Consider the following 25432-nt stretch of genomic DNA (forward strand, 5'->3'; position numbering starts at 1 on the left):
TTAGTTAAAGTAAAAAGAAGGGAAGAAGCCTGAGCATCAAGGGACGTCGGATCAAGAACTGCCCCCCGCCCCCAAACTAAAGAGAAGCGACTAACTAACAGAAACAAAGCCGCGAAAACTAGACTACCAGACCTCCATCCTCAAAGCAATAAAACACAAAAGAAGAGAACAGAAGGGAACGGATGATCAGAGCAACTTAAGTCTCAGAGCCTCAATCCCTGTCTCCCAGCCTTCCTTATATACAGGGGCGGGGCCACACTGACAATCAGGAATCAGGAACACCTGAGATGAACAGAGAGGAAGAAGAGAGCAGGGTGGGGAGCGCATAACATCCAGCTACAAAAAAAGTAGGGTTGGGTATCGTTTGGGTTTCTTCCGATACTGGTGCTAAAACAATACTTTTAAAACGGTGCTGGTGCCTAAACTGTGCCTGAACTGAAATATATATAATATATTTATAATTTATATAATATAAAATATAAAAAAGGAGCACAAAACGACGAGTTGGCAACATTAAAGAATGGCTTGTTTATCGCCAAGGCCATATGGTCCAAATGAAATGATTGATTAATAATGTAATAACAATAACTTATAACAATGACTTATTTCACCAGTAAATTGCTGGTAAACGACAAACAACCACCAGATGGGAAAAGGGTATTTTACAATAACTTTGAATACACCACAAGGCTGGCGAGTTTCAAGTGAACGCACAATCTGTGTTGTTTTCCCGACAACGGCAGCTGCAGTCAGACTGTTACGTCCCGCTGTTGGAATCCTCTACAGGGAAAGTTACACTTTACACCGCTTAACGTAAGCTGTCAGCATTTCAACCGTTGGGTTTAATCCAGCTACTAGCTAACGGTAACGTAGCGTCCCGTGCTAAATAAAAAAAGGTAAGGCACCGAAATCTTTGTTTTTATTCAAATATTCGGGGTCACCTCTAGTAGATACAATTCATTTCTCAACACTGAAATCCTCTAAAGGCGCTGACACACCAACCAGATTATCGGCCGTCAGACAGTCTGGCGAGGTCGGTGACTCGAGTCTGTTCGCTGTGTTCCGTGTCGTCGTCAGTCGGAGGAGCCGTTGGCCTTCATTTTGGCCGATTTGACATGTGGGTAGTCGGACTCAATGACCGTGCAGTGCACGAGAAAACCGGAGCTGAAAACACCAGTATCTTGTTATTACTAGCCATCGTATTTTCTTCCGTTCAGCGAGTAATGACAACGATCCTTCTTGACTACTATCCCCACTCTCTGATGAAAACAGTGACTGACGACAGCATGCTCTGTTTACGAGGTCTAGAGAGATGCTCCCTCATTTCCGGTTTTCATTTTTTGCGTGACAATACAGATTAGCGCCGCCTGCTGTTATGGAGATGTATTACGTCTCACGCACGTGCAGAACGTACGCTCAAGTCGGCGTCTCTTCTGTGTGTTCCGAGGCACTTTTTGGACCGACTCAGGGAGACGGGAGCCGACTGATCAGTCCGACTTTCAGACTCACTCTGTCTTTTCTGCCGACGGTCGGCCGTCGGGTTGGTGTGTCAGACCCTTATGAAACATCTTTTGAAAATGATATGAGAGTATTATGTAACTGCCAACCGTCCAAAATCACGACTAATCATGACTAAAATGAAAACAAAGTGAAACTACAAAGGTTTAAAAGGTGAATTGATATTTTTTTGATGATTAGGAGAGTAAATCTCACAGCTGGAGTTTTGTATTGTACTTACCGTAACGTTCTGAGTGACTGAACGGAGATATACGTACCTTGGCAACATGCTGCGTGGAGGAGAAACAAATATTGTCTGAGTTATAGCAGCAGTACATTCTGCACTTTATTTCGTTGAAAGTTATTACACATTTGTTTTGTAATAATAAAACAAGGACATTATAAAGGTGTATTTAGTATTTTTTGAATAGAACTTTAATTTAGCAATATGAAACCTTTACAAAGTTATATTCATATTGTAGCCCAAATATGACAATTAAAAATAAACACTCACCACAGTTGTCTCTGATGTAGCTGATCATCTGGCACTCCTGAGATAACAGAACATATGTTGTGTGTAAATATATTTAATATTTCCCTTAAAGGTGCACTATGAGTTCCTGCATGGTTTGAGCGCATGGTCTCAAATCGTCGGAATCTCTCCTGAACACACCGTGAAAAAGCCCGGTCTCGGGAGACAACACGGGTCGTAAACGTCAAACAAACACTAGGGGCACAGGCTGTGCACCAAAATACAACAGACCACGTTCCAGCCAATCACCAACAAGATGGTTGGGGGAGGGGCGAGCTTGCTCTGTTTTGTTTGAAATTTACTTGGAATGTCAACAGAACAACAGACGTCATGCAGGAACTCATAGTGCACCTTTAATGTTGTTTAAAGGTCCTATGACATGGTGCTCTTTGGATGCTTTTATATAGACCTTAGTGGTCCCCTAATACTGTATCTGAAGTCTCTTTTATATAGGCCTTAGTGGTCCCCTAATACTGTATCTGAAGTCTCTTTTATATAGACCTTAGTGGTCCCCTAATACTGTATCTAAAGTCTTTTATCTAGACCTTAGTGGTCCCCTAATACTGTATCTGAAGTCTCTTTTATATAGACCTTAGTGGTCCCCTAATACTGTATCTGAAGTCTCTTTTATATAGACCTTAGTGGTCCCCTAATACTGTATCTGAAGTCTCTTTTATATAGACCTTAGTGGTCCCCTAATACTGTATCTGAAGTCTCTTTTATATAGACCTTAGTGGTCCCCTAATACTGTATCTGAAGTCTCTTTTATATAGACCTTAGTGGTCCCCTAATACTGTATCTGAAGTCTTTTATCTAGACCTTAGTGGTCCCCTAATACTGTATCTGAAGTCTCTTTTATATAGACCTTAGTGGTCCCCTAATACTGTATCTGAAGTCTCTTTTATATAGACCTTAGTGGTCCCCTAATACTGTATCTGAAGTCTCTTTTATATAGACCTTAGTGGTCCCCTAATACTGTATCTGAAGTCTTTTTCCCGAAATGCAGCTTTGGTGCAGAACTACAGCCACTAGAGCCAGTCCTACAATGAGCTTTCCTTAGTATGTGCCATTTCTGTGTCTGAAGCTATTGAGGAGGAGAGAGGGGAGGGGCAAGGTGGAGGGTGGGGGTGTAGCCTTGACCAACTGCCACTTTTCTCGTTTGAAAGCCATGATGTCTCTCTCTTATGGGTGGGCCAAATTCTCTGGGCGGGCAAAGCAGAGAAAGGGGAGGTAACCTTGCTTGTTATGACCTCATAACAAGCAGAATCCAAAACGGCTCATCTGAGCTTTCATTTTCTCAAAGGCAGAGCAGGATACCCAGGGCTCGGTTTACACCTATCGCCATTTCTAGCCAATTGGGGGACAAATTTTCATGCCATGGGACCTTTAAGGTAGTATTCAAACCCGTTACTACAGTAAAAGTACTAAAACATACAGTGAAAATACTCCACTACAAGTAAAATACCTGCATTTAAACCCTTAGTGCAGTAAAAGTCTGTATGTTGCAGTTAAATGTTCCCTGTCAGTGTTTTTTATATTACACCTTTTTTTCTTGAAATCATTTTTGACTTTTTTAAAGCTTGCATTTTTCAGCTTATCCGAGAGGCTTTTTAAAGACTTTATTTAGCTTTAAGAAGGAGGAGAATGTCCTTCAGTTTATCACAAAACACTCAACGTCAACACATCTGGAGATATGTGGTTTTCACTGGACAGGAAGGGGAGGAGGAAAAACTGTCATCTGGAAAGAAACTAAAACTGTCAGAAAAATGTAGTGGAGTAAAAAGTACAATATGTACCTCTGAGATGTAGAGGAGTAGAAGTAGAAAGGAGCAGAACATGGAAATACTCAAGTACAAGTACCTCAGATTTGTACGTCAGTACAATACTTGAATAAATGTACTTAGTTACATTCCACTACTGACTTACACTCATGGCTGGGGTTCCAGGTGGACCTTTGGCACCCTGGAGGGAGGAAAGGAGGAATATTAGTAAACATGTATCGTTATTATTTCATACTGAGATTATGATAACCATTGAGTTTTCATTCTGCTTGCTCGGTTGGGCAAAAGACTCAAGTAAACTGTTATATTTGATCTTTATTTACAATGTATGAACACATAAGGGACAGTACCATATGATAATTTACGTTCATATTGAAAGTAGAGGCTGTTATTTAAAAAATAAATAAAATCTGATTGCAATAATTAACTGACCCGAGAGGCAGCGGTTTCTATCTGTAATTAGCTTACATTTTTTAGTTACCCTCTCTTCTACTTTGTCATAAAGTTTGAGTTGGAACATTTGTTACTACGTGTTACTATTTCCAAACCAGTAATCAGATTAAAGTTACTTATCCAAGTCACTGTGCGTTACTATTTGTGTCATTTTCCTTAGTAAAAATATATCATTTTGCTTTCTTCTTGCGTCTCAGGGAGTGAAGTCACGTATGCGACAAGTCGCGTTTTCAGCATGTGGACAGTTCACGTGTACCATTATGGGATACAATTTGGTTTTGATGAATTCTACAAGCAGCAATACAAAAGGCCAAGCAATTGCCCGTTCCAAACGGGCACTGCACTAGTTTTACAATAACTTTGAATGCACCACGAGGCTACCAGTTTCAAGTGAACGCACCGTCTGTGTTGTTTAATTCCGACAACGGCAGATGCTGCGCTGCAGAGCAGACTGTTACGTCCCGCTGTTGGAATCCTCTCCAGTGAAATACAGTCACACTTTACACTGTTTAACGTTAGCTGTCAGCATTTTAACTGCGTTTAATCCAGCTGCTAGCTAAAGGTAGGCTAACGTTACCTGCTGTCGAGTGTAGTGTAAAGTCAAGCACCGAAATGAGGCACCAAAATTTTCGTTCTTATTAGGTCTCGTTACTACCGTTTACGTCGGCACCGGTGCCCTATTGGCACCGCATTTCGATACCAAACTCTAGTTATTGACTTTAGACCAGGTTTTTGTTGGTCAATGGCGCGATCACTTCCCGCTGCCTCAAGATAACAATACTCCCAGAATGCACCTGAACACACCTCCCTGTAAGACCAGAATGCCCTTGGGCGTACAGATGGGTGCAGGTGTATTTGCTATTTAAACGACGTGGGCGTCGGTCTTAAACTAGCAAAGACACTGTGCCGCGTCGGGTGCCAGATAGGGCCCTATGTCCATAAGATAAGATTGTTAAATAGGGCCGTGAATGTCTTCTCACCCTGTGTCCGTCATATCCCGGTTCTCCAGCCTCGCCTGGCTTTCCCGGCCGCCCTGAGTTCCCCTGGAACGATCAGACCAGAAATGAATTAAGTCACAGATGAAGCAAAAACTATTGGAAATAAAGAGCAGGGATGTTGTGTCTCACCCCTCGGCCATAGTTCCCTTTACGTCCGGGGTATCCTTTGGTTCCTTTCACACCGTCCTCACCCTGAAAACACAACACGGCTCAACAGTTTGGACTCCAACGGGCTACCTCTTTTTCCCGTTTTTGGGCTGTAGCGTTCAGTATTATTTAGATATCAATTCTCAGAAAATAGATGGACTCACGTCTAGACCAGGGTAACCAGGGAAACCAGGATCTCCCTGTAAAGAGAAGGAAAAGGAATCATAATCTCACTCTGACAGCAGAGGGATTTTTATAAAATGTCAGATAGTAAGCGCTTTCCATTAACCAGATCTTACTTTTTATTTTATTAGAACAAAACAGAAACAAGTGTCAGGTATATAACATAGAACCGTATCCTCATTCAACCTGTTTAGGCAACAAAGCAGATTCTAGACTTTCTAAATGTTATCGAGCCGAATGGATCCAATTCTGACAGTGAAACGAGTCATTTTGAGGGGATTTTGCTGCTCATAAGAATGTCTCCGCTGATTTACAAACGTCTCTTTCTCCATGTCTGTGGGGAAAAGATTTTTTTGGGACAAAGGGCATCGCGTAGCGGTTCTCAAAGGCCTTGGCTCTGGACTTTGAGAAGCGCTATCCCAGCGGCCTGATTTTAATCCCCTCCTCTTCTCATGCAGAGGTTAAAGGCAGCAGCTGGAGCATCAGCTGTCTACACACATTAAACTAACATTTACACAACATTCAAACAAGGCCGCGCTCACGTTCTCTTTGAAACATTTCCTGATCTTGATGAGTCGGTAATGGTCAGTTCTACCTTAACACCTTTGGATCCTTTAGTTCCATAACCGTCTTGGCCATCCTGACCCTGAAACACACACACACACAGACAGTCAGAGTCACTGAGTGAACCATAAACACAGTTTAATTACACAGTAACCAGCTATTGTTCAGCTCCTCACCGGCGGTCCTATCGGTCCCACTGGTCCCGTACTCCCCTTAACACCCGGGTCTCCTGGTTGGCCCTTCAACAACAGCGACAACAGCAGTTTTAGAAAACACACATTTTACTTGTTTACTCGTGAAACTATCCGAACATGATTGTTTGATGCAGGGGCCGGCCCGGTGCATAGGCAGTAAGTACAGGCAAATGCTAGGGGCGCTGGCAGTCCAAATGAGTAAAGAAAAGTTGAAGATGATAACAAAAAACTCTGGTGAAGGCGTGGTGAAAAAAGTGCTAAAAACAATGAAAGAAAGTGTCAAAAACACAAAAAGCGACAAAAACATCAAATCAAAGTGCCAAAACAAAAAAGAAAGCTTAAAACCCCCAGCAGAAATAAGTGTAACAAAATGTAAAAAAAAAGTGATGAATGTTGGACAAAAGGACAAAAACAGCTGAAATCTAGCCTGGTTCCGCCCTCCTACGTACTTCCGCTCAATTTTCATTTTCCTTCAGTACTCCATCTGGGTTTGCGGTATATTCTTGGGGTTTTCTCCAGCCAAATCTTTACCGGTCCAATCAGCGAACAGAGGGAGTGGCTGAGAACGATGACGTTGAGGTCGTGTGCTAGTTTCTAGAAGGTAAAGCCCGAGCAAGACCAATCTTTGCTGAGTTGTGTTGGTGGCCATGATGTTTTGGCCCTCCTCCCCACGGGGTTCGGGAACAGTTTGATTTTCCAGCTCGCTCCGTTAGTGGTGAAGGAGTTGGCTAAGGCTAATGCTAGCGATGCTAAGGCTAACGCTAGCGATGCTAAGCCGACATCACGACCAAACGTTAGCGATTGGTTCTGGCATGTACCAGAGTCTGGTAGGACCAGGCTAATGGGCCAGAGTCTGGACCAACTCGTTGTCCTCCACACTTTTGGATGTTTTAAAGGCTTTTTAAAAAAAAAATTGTAATCCCTTTTTTTAATCGTAAATTTACAGTAATATACTGGCAGCAGCCACGCCAGTAAACTAGAGAGACTTAGACTATTTATTGATCCCTACTGGGGAAATTACAATTTACACTATGTTGTTATTACACACACACACACACACACACACACACACACGTTCCTTTACATGCACTAATGGAGAAATGTCAGAGTGAGTGGGCTGTGACTGCTGAACAGGCACCCTGAGCGGTTGCTCAAGAGCACCTTGGCAGTGACCAGGAGGTGAACTGGCAGCAAAAATCATAACAGTACAACGAAATGCTGAGTACTTGCAAAGTGAATTAATGTATTCAAATTGAAAAAAAGCGACATAGTGATAATGATCTGTACATATAGAGCAAATTATATTTGGACGAGCAAAAGAAAAACAGCGGAATAAAAGAAAACATTTCAATAAGCCTGTCAAGACCTAGAACACAATACTTCACGGCCTGACATTTAGATGATTACATTTTAGACTTTTTTAGACCCTGCAGAAACCCTGTTAAAAGTTATAATCCAACACAAGATGAGGTCACACACCTTCTGTCTGTTAGCACCGCGACGTCCAGGTTGTCCCGGGTCTCCAGCTGGTCCCGGTCCACCCTGCAGAAAAACCAAGAGTCAGAGGAGACAAGAGAGGAGAGAAGGAGAGGAGACAAGAGAGGAGAGAAGGAGGGAAGACAAGAGAGGAGAGGAGAAAGAGAGGAGAGAAGACAAGCGAGGAGACAAAAGAGGAGAGAAGGAGAGGAGACAAGAGAGGAGAGAAAGAGAGAAGGGGAGGAGACAAGAGAGGAGAGAAGGAGAGGAGACAAGACAAGAGAGGAGAGGTTTGGTTTTCAAAGTCCCTTTATTGGACCATTTTCAGATAAGATTCACAATCACAGAAAATCAACATACACAAACCAAGACAAAACTAAACAAAATTTGAAACCAAATACTATAAATTCCAATCAAAAACTAACCACCAACTCCCCATCCTCCCCCACAGAGCATAACACTCCCCTTACAGCCCACAAACGACTAAAAACCAGCAAATTGTCCATCATCTGGTAGTAAGAATGTTCCACCCTCAATCGGGCCTTGACCAGTCTTTCCAGCAGCGGTACTGGCTCCACACTTCCAGCTCCCTGAGCCCGGTTCCTGCGTGTTAGCTAGATGGCCAATTTTTGTCTTTTTGTGCTTTGTGCTAGAAAAAACCTCTCCAAAACCCTGAATCCACCTCTTATGAATTTCTAACAAATCTGCCAACCGAGGACATTGGACAAACAAATGTGCTAGTGTTTCCAGCTGAAAACAAAAAATACATCCATCCCCTAGCTCGGGATCGATGTGCGCTCTGTATCTGTTCGTAGCTATAGCCCCATGCACAATCCTCCATTGGAGGTCTGCTGCCCGCTTTTCAATGGGCAGCTTGTACAGGGAACGCCAACTGCCTTTCGGGGAAACATCAGGACCAAAAAACTCAATCCACCTTGACTCCTTCATCTTAGCCACAAAATGCATATTCAGGACCTTTATGTGGGTATAATATAACTCTTTCTTCCCTGCATCTTGAAATTTGTCCAATTAAGGGGTGGAGAAAGACAGTAGCTGGCCTGCCTCCTCCTGCCATTCCCCAACAGATGGGGTAATGGTCAGAGAGGGGAAACTGTACTCCCATCCCTCACTCCACTGCTCGCACAGCGTCCCATTCTCTACCAGAGTTCGCTGAGGTTGCTCCAGGGCAGCACAAACTTCTTTCACCACCCTGTTGATCAGCCTACTGGAGGTGAAGTTGCTCCTCACTCTGAGCACGTCAACAGAGATGGCAGTCATCTTCATCAAGTGACCCAATTTAGTACACCCAGCCTCCCTGAGACTGGCCCTCAGGCTGGCTGACTGCAATGTCCGAGTCCTCAGGAAGTTGTTGAAAAACAACGCCACATTCCTGGAGTTTCTTTTACATCCCGAGAATATTGGAGTACCTGCCACGCCTGCAGCACAGAGTTGTAGAACGATGTCAACCCATTAAGGTCCATATCCTCAGTTCTTAAGAGGAAAAGCTGCTTATTGTATCCCAAAGGCCCAGCTCTCCTCAGCAGCAGTCGGGCTGTGTCTAGCCAGCTGGGCCCACACTTGTATAACAGTTTTTGAGCAGTCTGGATTCTAAATGAGGCAATTTTTGATTGAATATCCACCAGCCCCTGCCCCTCTTCAGCTACAGGCAAGTAGAGAACTGTTGCCCGAACCCAGGGCCGCCCCGACCAAAAGAAATCCACGATGGTTCTCTGAACGTCCTCCATCAGGCCTCTTGGTGGCACGATGGCAATAAGCTTATGCCAAAGGGTCGAGGCAACCAAGTTATTGGCAACCAGAACTCTTCCCCTATACGACAGCTGGGGTAGCAACCATGTCCATCTAGACAACCGAGCGCACACCTTCTCCTTCACTTCCTCCCAGTTCTTTTTAACAAAACCCTCAGAACCCCAAAACACTCGCAAAACTTTTAACCCTTCCTTCCCCCACTCAAGTCCCCCTGGCAGACTGGGCACGGCTTCATCTCTCCACTGCCCTACTAACATGGCCTCACTCTTAGCCCAGTTCATCGATGCAGATGTGGCCCTCTCATACAGGGATAGAGCATCCTGTAAACACTGAACATCTTTCTGGCTGCGGACAAAAATATTGACATCATCTGCATAAGCTGAAACAACAAGAGGACGCTCAACGCTCAAGGACCCAGGCAGGAGAAGACCACTAAGTCGAGCCCTCATCCTGCACAGTAAAGGCTCGATTGCTAAGGTATATAGCTGTCCCGAAATAGGGCAACCCTGTCTTATCCCCCTATGCACAGGAACGGGCCGATACAGCCCTGCCCCCGTCTTCACCAAACACTGTGCACCACTGTACAACAAACCAACCCAAGACAGAAACCCATCACCAAAACCAAATGCTTTAAGTGAAGAAAACAAATAAGAGTGATCCACCTTATCGAAAGCTTTTTCCTGGTCCAAAGAGACAATACCAACATCAACATCAAACATTTTACACACATCAAGAATATCCCGAACACAGAAAATATTGTCCATGATCGATCTATCTGGAACACAATAGGTTTGGTCTGAGTGTATAATTAGTTCCAGGACAACCTTCAATCGGTTTGATAATGCTCTGGAAAGTACCTTATAATCCGTACAGAGGAGGGAAACTGGGCGCCAGTTCTTAAGTAACGCCAGATCATCTTTTTTGGGCAGCAATGACAACACTGCTCGCTGACAAGAAACAGGAAGAAATCCTGTTCTACTCCCCTCCAGAAAAACCTCATGAAGGTCTGGTCCAATGGTATTCCAGAACTGTTTATAAAAATCTGTGGAGAGACCATCTATCACCGGTGCCTTTCCTGTAGCCATCTTGTTGACTGCAGCTTTCAGCTCCTCCAGAGTTAGCTCACAGTTCAAAGCAGCTTTCTCGTCCAGACTGAGCTGAGGAAGACCCTCCAGTAGCTCCTCACGACACTCCATGCTGCACTGTTGGGCCCCAAAGAGGTCGGCATAGAAAACCATTGCATGGCTCCTCATCTCCCCAGGACTGGTGGTTACTCTACCTCCTGGAAGCTGAAGGCATGTCATTTGCTTCCTCTGTGCCACAGATCTCTCCAGATTAAAAAAGGAGCTTGGGGCATGTCCTTTAACTGGAGGAAACGACACCTGACAAGGGCTCCCTTCACTCTCTCATTCAGGAAAGAGCTCAATTCCAGTTTTTTCTTTTGCAACACCTGCCCAAAAGAAGGGTCAGAGTCCTTATTTAAAACCTCCTCAATACTTCTGTTGTAGGCTTCAAGTTTCATGACCTCTACATTAATCTTAGCAGTGGAATGTGAGGTGTATTGTTGACAAAAAACCCAAACTTGTGCTTTGCCAACGTCCTACCACTGCGTCAAAGACTTAATATCTGTTTTTCTATTTTTCCAGCACTTCCAAAAGTGCTCAAAAGTTTCACAGAACTTGCTGTCTTGTAAAAGTTTGTTATTAAAATACCAATAGGACTTAATCCTCTCACTTGGCGAGATAATCAAATCTATAAAAACAAAGTGATGATCCGTGAAGCCAACAGTGGTTATTCTACTGTGGACCAGTCTAGAGCTAAGGTTTAGTGAAATATAAATCCTGTCGAGTCTGGCTGCACTAACCCTATTATTAATGACCCCCACCCTAGTGTACTGTCGGGATTGTGGATGTTTCACCCTCCATGTATCTACCAAATCCAGCTGGTTAATGGTGCTGTTCAAACTCTGAGCTGAATGTGGGTGAGGTTCCTCGCCTATCCTGTCCACAGTGAAATCAGGAGTACAGTTAAAATCGCCACCAACAATCAGCTGATCCTGATGGTACTTATTTAATAAATTTTTTAAATGAGTGAAAAAAATCACTCTATCTGCTCCCTGATTAGGGGCATATACATTAACAAAACAAAACACAGAACTCTCTATCTCTGCCCTAACAACCAGCAGTCGTCCCTTTACCACTTCGGTGGAGGATATGATGGTTGAATTCGCTGCTGCATTAATCAGGACAGCAACTCCTGCGCTAACATTAGTGCCATGGCTAAGAGCATGAGGACTCTCCAACCATAAACCCCAATCTGTCTCAACTGCTGGATCAGAATGTGTTTCCTGCAAAAACAGCACATCAATCCTTTTCTGACTAGAAACCTCAGAAATTAAAGCCATCTTATGCCTGTCTCTCCCACCATTGATATTAAGAATTTTAAGAAGCTAGAGTAGCGTTATCAGCTGAATAGCTTAGCGCAGGGGCTAATGGACCCACGTTTGTATCTTGTAAATGACTAATAATGCCCAAAATGATTACAAAGGTCTACAAGTAGTACAAATAGGTTATGTACTCATAAAACAATGGATTGGAAAGTTTGTAAGTACAAACGAATTCAACCATCATATCCTACGCTACTCTACGATAACTCTCCCAATGTTAGACCCAGGTGAAAAAAGCTTCTGGGGGGGTGTTTGGCTCGAGGTCATGGTGCAAAGGACCCTAGGGTGAGATTACTCCGAACCATCACTTTAAGGCTCCTCATAGAAAAGTCAGAAAAAAAGAAACAGACAAGTTGAGACAAGCAGAGAATAATATAAAGAGGAATAAAGTTTAAGTGTCATTATCATTGGAAGTTCTTATTCTCTTTGAAGTTCTACAGCCTTTTTCCTTTCTTAAAGTTGTAATGTGCTTTTTGAGGCGATAATGTTTAACAGATCAAAATTCACCAGTCTTTTCAGTACAGCAACAGACTTGATACATTTTTTCTGTGTCCTTGAATTAATCAGTCAGTTTCACAGATCTTTTAAATGTCTCATTCAGAAAATTTCCTCTAATGAATACAGATCTGTGCTCAGATTAATTTCTCCAATAGATACCGTATCAGACTGTGAATCATACTCCATTTCTTCACTAGCACATGATGCCTGACTACTGAATAGGCCTCCACCCTGTTCACCAGTGGTGATCCCAGTGTGATCTCTTTTGATACTTGTGGAAGCTACTTCCCCAGTAATCCCTGACTGTGACTGCGCTTTAGCACCTACACACTCAGAATTACTCTCTACTGGCGTGGGAACCTGCTGCTGCTCAGACTGGCTCTGCTTCTCCACATCACCTTCCTCACATTTCTCAACCGCTTCACCGGCGGCTGCATCTGCAACGCCGCGATCTGCCGCCACGCCCCCAGCATCAGCTGCTCCAGCTACATCGGACCCGTCTCCGGGCACGACATCGTCCGACCCCGGGCCGCCAGCCTCATCCGCGACCGGGGTTTCAGGCACCGCAGCTTCGCCATCAGTCGGCGCCTGCTGTCTGTGGGGACATGCAAAACGCTTGTGTCCCACATCCCCACACTCAAAATATTTCAACTGTCCAGAGCTTGCATACACCATATAAGAGCCGTGACCATGCTTCACTCTGAAGGACTCCTCCAGCGTCTGTGTTGGGGCGAGTCCAGGAACATGAACACCTGCCGCCTCAGAGACTGCACATTTTGACTGCGCAGTTTGGGATCTTTACATCCTAAAGTCACAGTTTTAAATCCACTTGCAAACTTTCCAAACCTCTGAAGTTCATTCCCCAACAACTCGTCCGATATGAACGGAGGAACACCAGGTACGATGATTCGGGTGGAGGGAACCGATAAAGGAGAAACCTGCACAAAGCTGTCTCTGATAAACACACCGCTCTCAATCAGCTGATGCACAAGCTGCTCATCCTTCAGAAACACCACCACTGCTTTGTTCATTCTGGATGCAAAAGATAGGTTGTCATAGCCTACCTGTTCCCCAACCGCCAACAGCACCTCCTCCACGGTAACATTACTCTCCGGGGGGGCTATCCTCACGCCCTGCCGAAGAGTCGGAGGTGGCGTCTCAAAGGACGCCATTCCTCCCGAAAAAAAGACACTCGACCGAAAACCTGATTCCTCAGCAGACACTCCACAAAAAAGTTTAAGAAACTTACCTGATCATGCAACAAAAGACAGATTGAAGATACAGTCAGAAAATCCGAAAAACAGGGACAGAAACAGTTTGAAACTCTGCGCCACTCGCACCTCCGCCACCACCACTCACGCTCACACTCACCGGAAACGGAAAGGAGAGGAGAGGAGACAAGAGAGGAGAGGACACAAGAGAGGAGAGAAGGAGAGGGAGAGGAGACAAAAGAGGAGAGAAGGAGAGGAGAAAAGAGGGAAGAGAAGGAGAGGAGAGGAGACAAGAGAGGAGAGAAGCAGAAGAGACAAGGAGAAGAGAGGAGATATGAGAGGAGAGAAGGAGAGGGAGGGGAGACAAGAGAGGAGAGAAGGAGAGGGAGAGGAGACAAAAGAGGAGAGAAGGAGAGGAGAAAAGAGGGAAGAGAAGGAGAGGAGAGGAGACAAGAGAGGAGAGAAGCAGAAGAGACAAGGAGAAGAGAGGAGATATGAGAGGAGAGAAGGAGAGGGAGGGGAGACAAGAGAGGAGAGAAGGAGAGGAGACAAGGAGAGGAGACCATAGAGGAGAGGAGAGAGAGAGGAGAAAAGAGTAGAGAGGAGGAAAGGAGCGAAGGAGAGGGAGAGGAGACAAGAGAGGAGAGAAGGAGAGGAAACAAAGGAGAGGAAAGGAGACAAGAGAGGAGAGAAGGAGAGGGAGAGGAGACAAAGAGAGGAGACAAGAGAGGAGAGGGAGAGGAGAGGAGAGGGAGAGAAGAGAGACAAGAGAGGAGAGGAGACAAGAGAGGACAACCAAAACATATATCAGTTATTAATATAAATAAGTATGAATAATGAAGTGGACGATGGTGGGGTGATGTACCGACCTGAGGTCCAGGGAAGCCAGAGATTCCTTTCGGTCCGCGGTCTCCGTTTCCTCCCCTGCGTCCCTGCAGAGACAACAGACTGGTTTAGGTTAAGGACACGTGTTGCGTGTTATTTATACCGGGCTTGGTTAGGAGAAATGGAAAATACATGATGTTGAGTATATGTTTCTCAGCAGGAAACTGATGGAGTTCAAATACCTTGGGGGTCTTGTTCGCGAGTGAGGGGACAATGGAGCGGGAGATTGGTCGGAGAATTGGCGCAGAGGGGGAGGTATTACATTCAATTTATCGCACCGTTGTGACGGAAAGAGAGCTGAGCCAGAAGGCAAAGCTCTCGATCTACCGGTCAGTTTTCGGTCCTACCCTACCCATGGTCATGAAGGCTGGGTCAGGACCGAAAGAACGAGATCCAGGGTACAAGTGGCCGAGATGAATTTCCTCAGGAGGGTGGCTGGCGTCTCCCTTAGAGATAGGGTGAGAAGATCAGTCATCCGTGAGGAGCTCGGAGTAGAGCCGCTGCTCCTTTGCCTCGAAAGGAGCCAGTTGAGGTGGCCCTAAGCGCCTCCCTAGGGAGGTGTTCCCCCCACTAACCGACCCCGGATTAGTGGACAAAGATGGATGGATGGATGGAGTATATACCGTATTGGTCTGAATATAAGACAGGGTTTTGTTCCTAGGAAAAAGTCTGAAAAAGTGGGGTGGTCTTATAATCGGGGTCTAGACTTTCAGCTGTTCAAGTCGTAGAACATAAGGGACGTCAGCTGTTTCAGCAGCCAATCAATAAAGTCAGCTATAAACTCTAGAAATAAAATGATCCATAACCCATTTTATTTTAATGTTGCAAACAGCTGGTTGAAATGGCAGAGTTTTAGACGGAGCCTCAACAACCGCACGAAAGCACGGTAACGTTATACGGTGGAGGAGAGAGAGACTGAAGAGAGAGAGAGAGAGAGAGAGAGAGAGAGAGAGAGACTGAAGAGAGAGAGAGAGAGAGAGAGGAAGAGAGAGAGAGAGAGAGAGAGAGAGAGACTGAAGAGAGAGAGAGAGAGAGAGAGAGACTGAAGAGAGAGAGAGAGAGAGAGAGAGACTGAAGAGAGAGAGAGAGAGAGAGAGTGGCGTTAGAACAAAGCCGTGAATCAGAGAAATAGTAAGTGTTGCGTCTTATATTCAGGGTCGTCTTATATTCGGACCAATATGTCGGGCTGAAATACAGGGCTCTAGTGTCTAGGATATATGGCCAATAGATGTCTGAATGATTCTGTTTTTATCTCTGTTCAAATAGTTATAAGTGAAGGAAAAGAAGTAGACCATCACTTTAACAGCTGATTACAAACTTTTCAACAGTAGTTGAACATCAATAGTAAGTATTTAAGACCACAGAATGTGTGTTATCAGCGTACGTCAGCCTGGATCGAGCTTTAACGGAATATCACTCCTTAAAGTAGCTCTTGCAGCAAAAAGAGCGATAGCTGGAGATTAGGCCGCTGTTCAGAAATGTTTCACAGCCCATTAAATGTTTCCAAATTATTCTTAATAAAGCAACGATCCAACAGGAGAATTGAAAGAACCCTAAAGCAGAATAAGTCAGACAGTTTCATTGTTTCCTTTTTTTTCCTTAGTCAAGATCTCCACAGAGTCACAGCCACACATGTTTAACTCTCCCTAAACAGCTCCACAGAAATTCTCTGGAAGTCTGTCCTTAAGCAAAATAATTATTAAGTCCAGATCTGCCAGACATCTGTGTTTGAACCCACATCCCGAACTGACTGACTCCACAACTAATGTACACCTTTTGAATTGTTTCTTTAAGCCATGTACCCCCTGACCAGTGCTAATCATTTTCGGTAGAAAAAAAAGTCTATATAACGAGGAACAGTACAGCGATGCGATGTCAATGATAGATTTACTAAACAACAGCCTTGTAATTAAAAAAAAACATTTAAATGCTGATGAGAAAAAGAGACAAAACTGTAAAAAAGACAAAAACTTGGAAAAAGATGGTAGAAAGAAGGAAGGAAGTAAGGCAAGAATAGGTCAAAATAGTATCAAAAACTTCAAAAACAGACATAAGAAGAAAAAAAAGAAGGAAAAAGTAGAAGGACAGTAGAAGGAAGGAAGGCAAGATTAGGTCCAAAGAAGGTGACATAAATGTCACATTTTTGGTAGGCAGAAAAAAATTCTACATAAAGAGGAACAATGTTCTGGACAACAGCCTTGTAACTATTAAACATTTTGTTAAATATCTCACGTACACCCTGCAGTCCTCCAAAGTACCCCTAGGGGTACACGTACCCCCATTTGAGAAACACTGCTCTAGGTTAACCCATATTCAGTGTTGTTCTGTAAATGTGCTTGTTTTTTATTTCTTTTTTTTTAACCCTAATTTATCCAGGCAACGACCAGTCACATTCACACAGTTCCACATTCATACCTGGGAGCTGCCCAGTACCACCACAGTCTGATCTGATCACATTCATACTGGAAGCTGCCCAGTACCACCACAGTCTGATCTGCTGGCCACTGGAGGTTAAGGGCCTTGCTCAAGGGCGGTAAATGAGGGAGGGACAAGCGCTTCACTTTCCCCATCCTGACTTCTTAACCACTAGGCCACAACTACCCACTGCCACTCGTCAGAAACATTTGGATGTTTGGCAGCAGGGCCGGCCGTGGCGGCAGTATAGGCAAATGTTAGGGGCTCCCGCAGTCCAAATAAGTAAAGAAAAGTTCAAGATAATAACAAGGAGAAAAAAAAACTACAAAATATGTCTGAAAAGAAAGAAAAAAAACCTTGACTAAAATATATTTTTTTTTTAAAGCATACATTACATTGTGTAAGAATTACTCCCATCTAGCGTTGAGATCATATATTGCAAACTGTCTCTCACCACCCAGTATTGCAGCTACGGTAGCCTTCACGCTTCAAAAAGCGAAGGTGTACAAAAGGCCGTCTATCAGCCGTCAGCGTTGGAGTTCATGCGTTCTCTTAATACATCCACGAGTTCATGTCGGAGAGCGGCGCGGACGCCACGAGCGGGCACGCGCGCCACCCGACTGAAAGGAGAGAGAAAGAAAAGGAGACTGCAGATCTCTCCGGAGGATAATTAACTAGTTGGGATTTGGTGTGTGCCTCCAAAGCAGCTCCAATGTTCACTCTGTTTCCTGATGACGCTGGTCTCTTGCTCTTTTCAATATCCAATGTCTTTTTCTGGGCGAAGAAGACTCCTGTTCCTGAAATTTGGATTTTGAATACGTGTGGTCCTCCATGTTTCCTTCTTCAAACTTGCCACCTGGGGCCGGGAAGCTACGATACCCGTTAGCAGCAGCTGAAGTCGAAAACGCGAAAGGCGGAGCAGTATGTCCTGTATGTCCCTTACCGGCTAACGTATTTCAAGATGGAGCATCATTATGGAGCGTCTACCTCAGTTCATGCAAGCGCAAATGTTAAATTCCAAGCTAATAGGAATACTTGAAATTGATGGTGGTGGTCAATATTCATGAAAAAGGACCAGTTTGTGAAGGGCAGTACAGATTTTGATAATGAACAACTACAAACTCGGAAAGAAACCAAAAACTTCAACAACAAAAAAATAAAATGCACAAAAACTGTTGGAAAAGAAAGTCGACAAAAATGTTTAAAATAACAAAAATGTGGATCAAAAGAAGGGAGAAAAACCTCGAAAAAAACAACCACGAAAAAGTAAAAAAAACTAACGGAATAAACTTCGGAATAAAGCAACAAAAACCATGTGAAATCTTGCCTGGGGCTCCAGATTGGTTGGGGCCGGCTCCGTTTGGCAGCAGGACGACTGTGTGCAGCTGCTGTTGCCGAGCCTCTCTAGATCAAATCAGTGCAGTCTGTGTTTGGACAGTTAAACTGTTCTTACTAAGTTGGCTTCAAACTTCATCTGTGGCTCCAGCAGCAGTAACGAACGTTATTATTGTTTCTAATGATGATGATCATACAGTTGGGAGTTCCTATCATCTCCTAATCTCTCTGCCAATCACAGGATTGCTTGGTCAATGTGCGTGCTGGTTAGGGTTGGGTTTTGTTTGGGATTCTGAAAGGGCAAAATAAGCAACAGAAACCTTTAAACCTTTGGGTTGTAACCCCACTATCCCCCCCCCCTAAAATTACACCTTACACACAACGACACAGAAAAAAGCGACAAGAACACTGAAATCGCGATAAAAACTTCTGAAAAAGCCAAGTTTTGATTATTGGGGGGGGGTTGTAACCCCCATCCCCCCCGTAAATTACGCCTTACACACAACAACACAGTCTGAACTCTGTTTGTGAAGATCAACTCTGCACCGCTTCCTAAAGTGGAGCTCCCAGCTGTGATTGGCTGTGGGGAGTTGATCCTAGATTTCATTTTAATTGACATTATATAAAATTTAATTGACACAAACAGGATGTGACTGCAAAGACAATGGATGGAAAGTCTAAAGAGACTCAGAGGACGAGCTGAGAAACAAAAGTGTCTGTGTGAGAAGGAGATGCAGAGCTCTGCCAAAAACTGGAAGCTGGTTGTGTATCTGTTGGCCAATTTTCTCAAGAAGTTACAGCTGAGTCCAAAATAAGCAACAGAAACCTTTAAAAAAAAGTGGCAAAAATGTCAGAAAAAGAGACAAGAACACTGGAAAAGCCCAGTTTTGATTATTGGGGAGGTAAATTACGCCTTTGGTCACAGGTGATGCCCAATCAGCAGAGACGTGTTTGTAGTAAACTCGTGGTAATAAAAAGGCAGAGCTCTTAAGCACACAGCAGGGGGTTCAACGCACCCCCGTTTCAGTTATAAGAAGAACGCGTTGCAACGTTTTGTCGGCACTGAACGCGCCCTCTTGTTGATCTGGCTTCATGCTCGTCACTCACCTGTGGACCAGCGGCTCCTGGGCTGCCTGGAAGTCCTGGCTCTCCCTTTGTTCCCGGTTCACCCTGCAAACACAAACACGGTTTAAAAAGAGTATTTCAGCGTGGAGCGGACACACAAACCGTTGTCTACACAGGGTTCAACAATAAAGGTTTCCCTTTGGCCCCGGGAAAGTAAAACGCCACAATGATTGTTATATTTACCTGCCCCATCTGGGCTTCATGTTTTGGGCATTTTAGGCCTTTATTAGACGGGACAACTGAAGACAGGAAAGGGGGAGAGAAAGGGGAGAATGACTTGCAGCAAAGGGCCGCAGGTCGGAATCGAACATGCAGCCACTGCGGTGAGGACTGAGCCTCTGTACATGGGGCGCACGTTCCACCAGGTAAACTACACAGACGCCCCACATTAACGACGCTTTTTTTATGTTTTTTTTTTTTTGCTTTGTTGACGTTTTATTTCCAAACTTTGACAGTTTTTTCAACAATTTTCCTCGAGAAAAAAAAAATGTGTATAGGGGGCCAGAAAAAACTTACTTTGGGCAAGTAGAATTTTTTTTCACAACACGTAGCTCCTATGACGCCATTTTGATGCTAACAAGCCATCACCCACCATTAGCATTCCATTGACTCCCATTTATTTTGGCGCCACTTTGACAGAGAATAACTTTACATCTGAAGCGTTTAAAGACTATTTTTCTATTGTTCATTTCTAAAGAAACACGACAATGTATAAAAGGCTCCATTACCTTGTACCTCACGTTATGGCTCCGTAGCAGACGCTTTTATAACAATAGGCTAACGATTGGGTCATAACCACGAGACTTACTGTCACACAGTAGAGGAATTACCGTATAGTACAGGAGAAGCTCACAGGCAGTTTGGACTTACATTAGCTGTTTAGGTTTAATTACTAATGTTAACTAGCATGTTAGTGATCAATAATTAGCCTGTGTCTATGTTATCTCCTTATATATACAGCACAGGCCAAAAGTTTGGACACACCTTCTCATTCAATGTGTTTCCTTTTTATTTTCATGACTATTTACATTGTAGATTCTCACTGAAGGCATCAAAACTATGAATGAACACATATGGAATTATGTACTTAACAAAAAAGTGTGAAATAACTGAAAACATGTCTTATATTTTAGATTCCTCAAAGTAGCCACCCTTTGCTTTTTTATTAATAAGGGAAATAATTCCACTAATTAACCCTGACAAAGCACACCTGTGAAGGTAAAACCATTTCAGGTGACTACCTCATGAAGCTCATTGAGAGAACACCAAGGGTTTGCAGAGTTATCAACAAAAGCAAAGGGTGGCTACTTTGAGGAATCTAAAATATAAGACATGTTTTCAGTTATTTCACACTTTTTTGTTAAATACATAATTCCATATGTGTTCATTCATAGTTTTGATGCCTTCAGTGAGAATCTACAATGTAAATAGTCATGAAAATAAAGAAACACATTGAATGAGAAGGTGTGTCCAGACTTTTGGCCTTTACTGTACCTACGCTCTCCGTCTCTGTAAGATTGGGAATGATTGAGATTTCTCTCGGCACAGCTACCAGAAGACTTCACACTTTCAGACAGGTTGCTCACATCACAACTACGTCTTCAAGCTCAGCTGGAGGCTGCTCAGTAACGCTCAGCCAGCACCGGGAAACAGACTTCTAATATCCTTCACCGGTCTCCGTCCAGAGACACGGGATCTGGTGGTCCAGTTTATATATACTGTCTTTCTTTAACTGTCTATGGTTGAACATTGCTCACAGAACCGAGTGGTTTTTGACTTCCTCTCCTACCTTCCCTCCCCCGGAGCCTCTTCTTCCATCTGGACCCTGCGGAGCAGAAAACATTTAAAGATATTATTCACCGTGACAACATTAAAGGGTAAAACAATCTTTGAAATTCAATATTCAAGATACTTTATTGTCATTGTATGAACACAACGAAAATTACGTGCAGCAGCAGTAAATAACTAAATAACAACAAGATAAAAAAAGTCCTGATTATTTACATGGAGTCTGGTGGAGTTTGGTGATGGTGATTTCGGGGCTGTTCCATGTTAAACTAAAAGGATCTTACTCTTTAATTAAAAGGTCTATCTCTGTAGGGATCCTTTCATAATGTTGTCAGACACTTAGAATAATAATCTGAGTCCGTCAGCGGCAACAACAGAACCTGTAGTGGACGCACTTTTTGTTCAACATGAAACAGCCCCGAAATCACCATCACCAAACATTTTCTTTATTTTGTGGTTCTATTATCGGTAATCTCACCGTGTTTCCAGGGTCTCCTTTATCACCTGGCCCTTCGTCCCGTCCAGGGGAACCCTGTGGATTTGAACACATTGTGATTTAAAATGAAAACATTTCCTTTAACTAAATATGATTCATATTGACTCATGACAGGTTAAAAGTTAAGATGCAGACTTTCTGCAGTGTAACATTTGATTCAATATGATTATTATACATTTGTACAAACATCATTTTCAGCATCTTACTGATATATCACTAATGACTTTAAATTAAAAATACTTTACCTGGCACAAGCTAGCATCACTTAGCTTTATGTTAGTGTCTACCTATATATGCACTACCGGTCAAAAGTTTTAGAACACCCCAATTTTTTGTTTTTTATTGAAATTTTAGCAGTTCAAGTCCAATGAATAGCTTGAAATGGTACAAAGGTAAGTGGTGAACTGCCTGAGGTTAAAAAAAAGTCTAGGTTACCCAAAACTGAAAAATTATGTACATTTCAGTATTTTACAAAAAGGCCTTTTTCAGGGAACAAGAAATGGGTTAACAACGTAAAGCTGTTCTGCAGCAATGGAGGTTGATCAAGCTTTGAAAGTTGGTGCTACCAATTCCCACAGCTGTTCCAACTTGTCTGGATTACTTACAACCCCCTCTGTTTGTATAAAAGTATTGTTGGAACACACTGTGGTACCGTACCCTCGTGAGCTTTATTTGAACAGTATTGTACTGCAGAAAGTAGTGTGTTGCTATAAAAATGGCGGGAAAAGGCAATTAACAATGGAACAGAGACAGACCATCATAACACTTAAGAATGTTGGTCTTTCCTACAGAGAAATTGCGAAGAAAGTCAAGGTGTCAGTGAGTACAGTATTCTTCGCCATCAAAAGGCACTTAGAAACTGGGGAAACTCTGACAGGAAGAGGTCTGGCAGACCCAAAGCCACAACACAATCAGAAGACAAGTTTCTGAGAGTCAACAGCTTGCGTGATAGGCGGCTCACAGGACAACAGCTTCAAGCACAGCTTAATAGTGGTTGTAATAAGCAAGTCTCAGTTTCAACCGTAAAGAGAAGACTTCGAGCTGCAGGTTTGATAGGTCGAGTTGCAGCAAGAAAGCCATTGCTAAGACGTCAGAATAAGAAAAAGAGGCTTGCCTGGGCCAAGAAACATCGTCAATGGACTACTGAAGACTGGAAGAAGGTGTTATGGACTGATGAATCAAAATTTGAAATCTTCGGTTCATCCTACGTAGGATTTTTGTATGCCGCTGTCGAGTAGGCGAAAGGATGGTTCCTCAGTGTGTGACATCAACTGTCAAACATGGAGGAGGAAGCGTGATGGTCTGGGGCTGTTTTGCTGGATCCAGGGTCGGTGATTTGTACAGAGTGAAAGGCACCCTGAACCAAAACGGCTACCACAGCATTTTGCAGCGCCATGCAGTACCCTCTGGTATGTGCCTAGTTGGTCAGGGGTTCATCCTACAGCAAGATAATGACCCAAAACATAAGTCCAAGCTATGCCAGAACTACCTTAGCAAAAAAGAACAAGATGGTAAGCTTAAAAACATGGAGTGGCCAGCCCAGTCACCAGACTTAAACCCCATTGAGCTGGTTTGGGATGAACTGGACAGAAAAGTGAAAGCAAAGCAACCTACAAGTGCCACACATTTATGGGAACTTCTGCAACAGAGTTGGGAAGAACTTTCTGAAGAATATTTGATTTCCATTGTAGAAAGAATGCCACGAGTGTGTTCAGCTGTTATATCTGCCAAAGGGGCTACTTTGATGAGTCAAAAATTTAGAATACATTTTGGTTTTATGATTTCTTTTTTAACTTAAATTGTTCATTTGTTCTATTCTTTCATTTCAGAGTACAATAAGACATTGAACTGCATGAATTTCAATAAAAAACTGGAAAAATTGGGGTGTTCTAAAACTTTTGACCGGTAGTATATATATATATATATATATATATATTATAATATAGTACAGGCCAAAAGTTTGGACACACCTTCTCATTCAATGTGTTTCCTTTTTATTTTCATGACTATTTACATTGTAGATTCTCACTGAAGGCATCAAAACTATGAATGAACACATATGGAATTATGTACTTAACAAAAAAGTGTGAAATAACTGAAAACATGTCTTATATTTTAGATTCTTCAAAGTAGCCACCCTTTGCTTTTTTATTAATAAGGGAAAAACTTCCACTAATTAACCCTGACAAAGCACACCTGTGAAGGTAAAACCATTTCAGGTGACTACCTCATGAAGCTCATTGAGAGAACACCAAGGGTTTGCAGAGTTATCAAAAAAAGCAAAGGGTGGCTACTTTGAAAAAATATAAGACATGTTTTCAGTTATTTCACACTTTTTTGTTAAGTACATAATTCCATTTGTGTTCATTCATAGTTGTGATGCCTTCAGTGAGAATCTACAATGTAAATAGTCATGAAAATAAAGAAACACATTGAATGAGAAGGTGTGTCACAACTCCTGTCTCTGATTGGATGGTTGTTGCAGAAATGCTTTGTGGGACTTGTAGTTGACTTGATGCCATCAGCACAGATGCGGTGTGTTTGATTCTCACCGGTAAACCTGGGTAGCCGCGCTCTCCTTTGGGTCCTCTGGCGGTGTTATCAGCCCCCGGTTCCCCCTGTCCGACCACACACAAAGACACACAGTCTGAACTCGGTTTGTGAAGATAAACTCTGCACCGCTTCCTAAAATGGAGCTCCCAGCTGTGATTGGCTGTGGGGCTTTCTAGCAGAACACAGAGTTGATCCTAGATTTCATTCTAATTGACATTAAGCCATTTCAGAAGGGCCTTCTGTAAACAGGATGTGACTGCAAAGACAATGGATGGAAAGTCTAAAGAGACTCAGAGGACGAGCTGAGAAACAAAAGTGTCTGTGTGAGAAGGAGATGCAGAGCTCTGCCAAAAACTGGAAGCTGGTTGTGTATCTGTTGGCCAATTTTCTCAAGAAGTTAGAACAGGGTTTGATTGAGCCCCACTGAACTTTGCTTTTAGTTGTAAGTGTTTGTTAATATGATATGTCGGATGTGTGTGGGGGTGTTATGAGCCCATTAAACCCTTCTGTTTTTCTACTGTAAACATTGAGAGTGAATGTTCTTTTCACAGCAACATCCATATGTGCAGACTAGGGCTATATTTGCATTGCTACGTTTTGGGTTTAAAAATGAATTGTTATGGTTTTGGTGTTTGGTCTTATTTTGGTAGTCTGTTTTCTGTGTTGTATTTTGCTCAGTTTCCTGTTTTATTTTGAAGTCTCTGGTTTTCTGTCTTGTCTTGTCTATTTTACTTCCTGTCTTGTTTTTTCCCGCCTTTTTTGATTGCTCTGCCCAGCCTAATGTGTTTCACCTGTTTCCCAGCCCTTTGTTTCACCAGTCTTGTGTTATCACATTACCCTCTGTATTTATTCTTGGTGTTCCCCTTGTCCAGTGTCAGATCATTGTGTGTGTTTTTGTGTTTGCTCGTGCCTGTCGTGTCTCCTGGGTCTCCCGGTGTTAGTTTGTGTCTGGTCTTTTGCTCCCTGGATTTCCTTTGTTCTCAAGTTTCTGGTTTGTTTCTGCTCTTGTTTTTTTGGATTGCCTGTTTTAATTTTCTACACTCTGGCTTGTTTTTTGCCTGCCGCTTTCAGGACTCCCTTTGTTAATT

The 25432-nt window shown here is 43.2% G+C and overlaps 1 protein-coding gene across 1 annotated transcript in view; it reads right to left on the minus strand.

Annotated features, from left to right (window-relative positions):
- LOC120562574 (collagen alpha-6(VI) chain-like) overlaps positions 1 to 25432 on the minus strand; it is a 146306-nt gene that overhangs the window by 22799 nt on the left and 98075 nt on the right. Inside the window, 14 exon segments of the mRNA XM_039806349.1 lie at positions 1776 to 1787; positions 2012 to 2048; positions 3956 to 3991; positions 5244 to 5306; positions 5391 to 5453; positions 5573 to 5608; positions 6187 to 6237; positions 6332 to 6394; positions 7829 to 7891; positions 14617 to 14679; positions 19490 to 19552; positions 21297 to 21332; positions 21774 to 21827; positions 24344 to 24409. Coding sequence (XP_039662283.1) covers positions 1776 to 1787; positions 2012 to 2048; positions 3956 to 3991; positions 5244 to 5306; positions 5391 to 5453; positions 5573 to 5608; positions 6187 to 6237; positions 6332 to 6394; positions 7829 to 7891; positions 14617 to 14679; positions 19490 to 19552; positions 21297 to 21332; positions 21774 to 21827; positions 24344 to 24409 — 706 coding nt within the window.

The sequence above is a fragment of the Perca fluviatilis genome, chromosome 7 (assembly GCF_010015445.1).
Source record: "Perca fluviatilis chromosome 7, GENO_Pfluv_1.0, whole genome shotgun sequence".
NCBI classification, from domain to species: domain Eukaryota; kingdom Metazoa; phylum Chordata; class Actinopteri; order Perciformes; family Percidae; genus Perca; species Perca fluviatilis.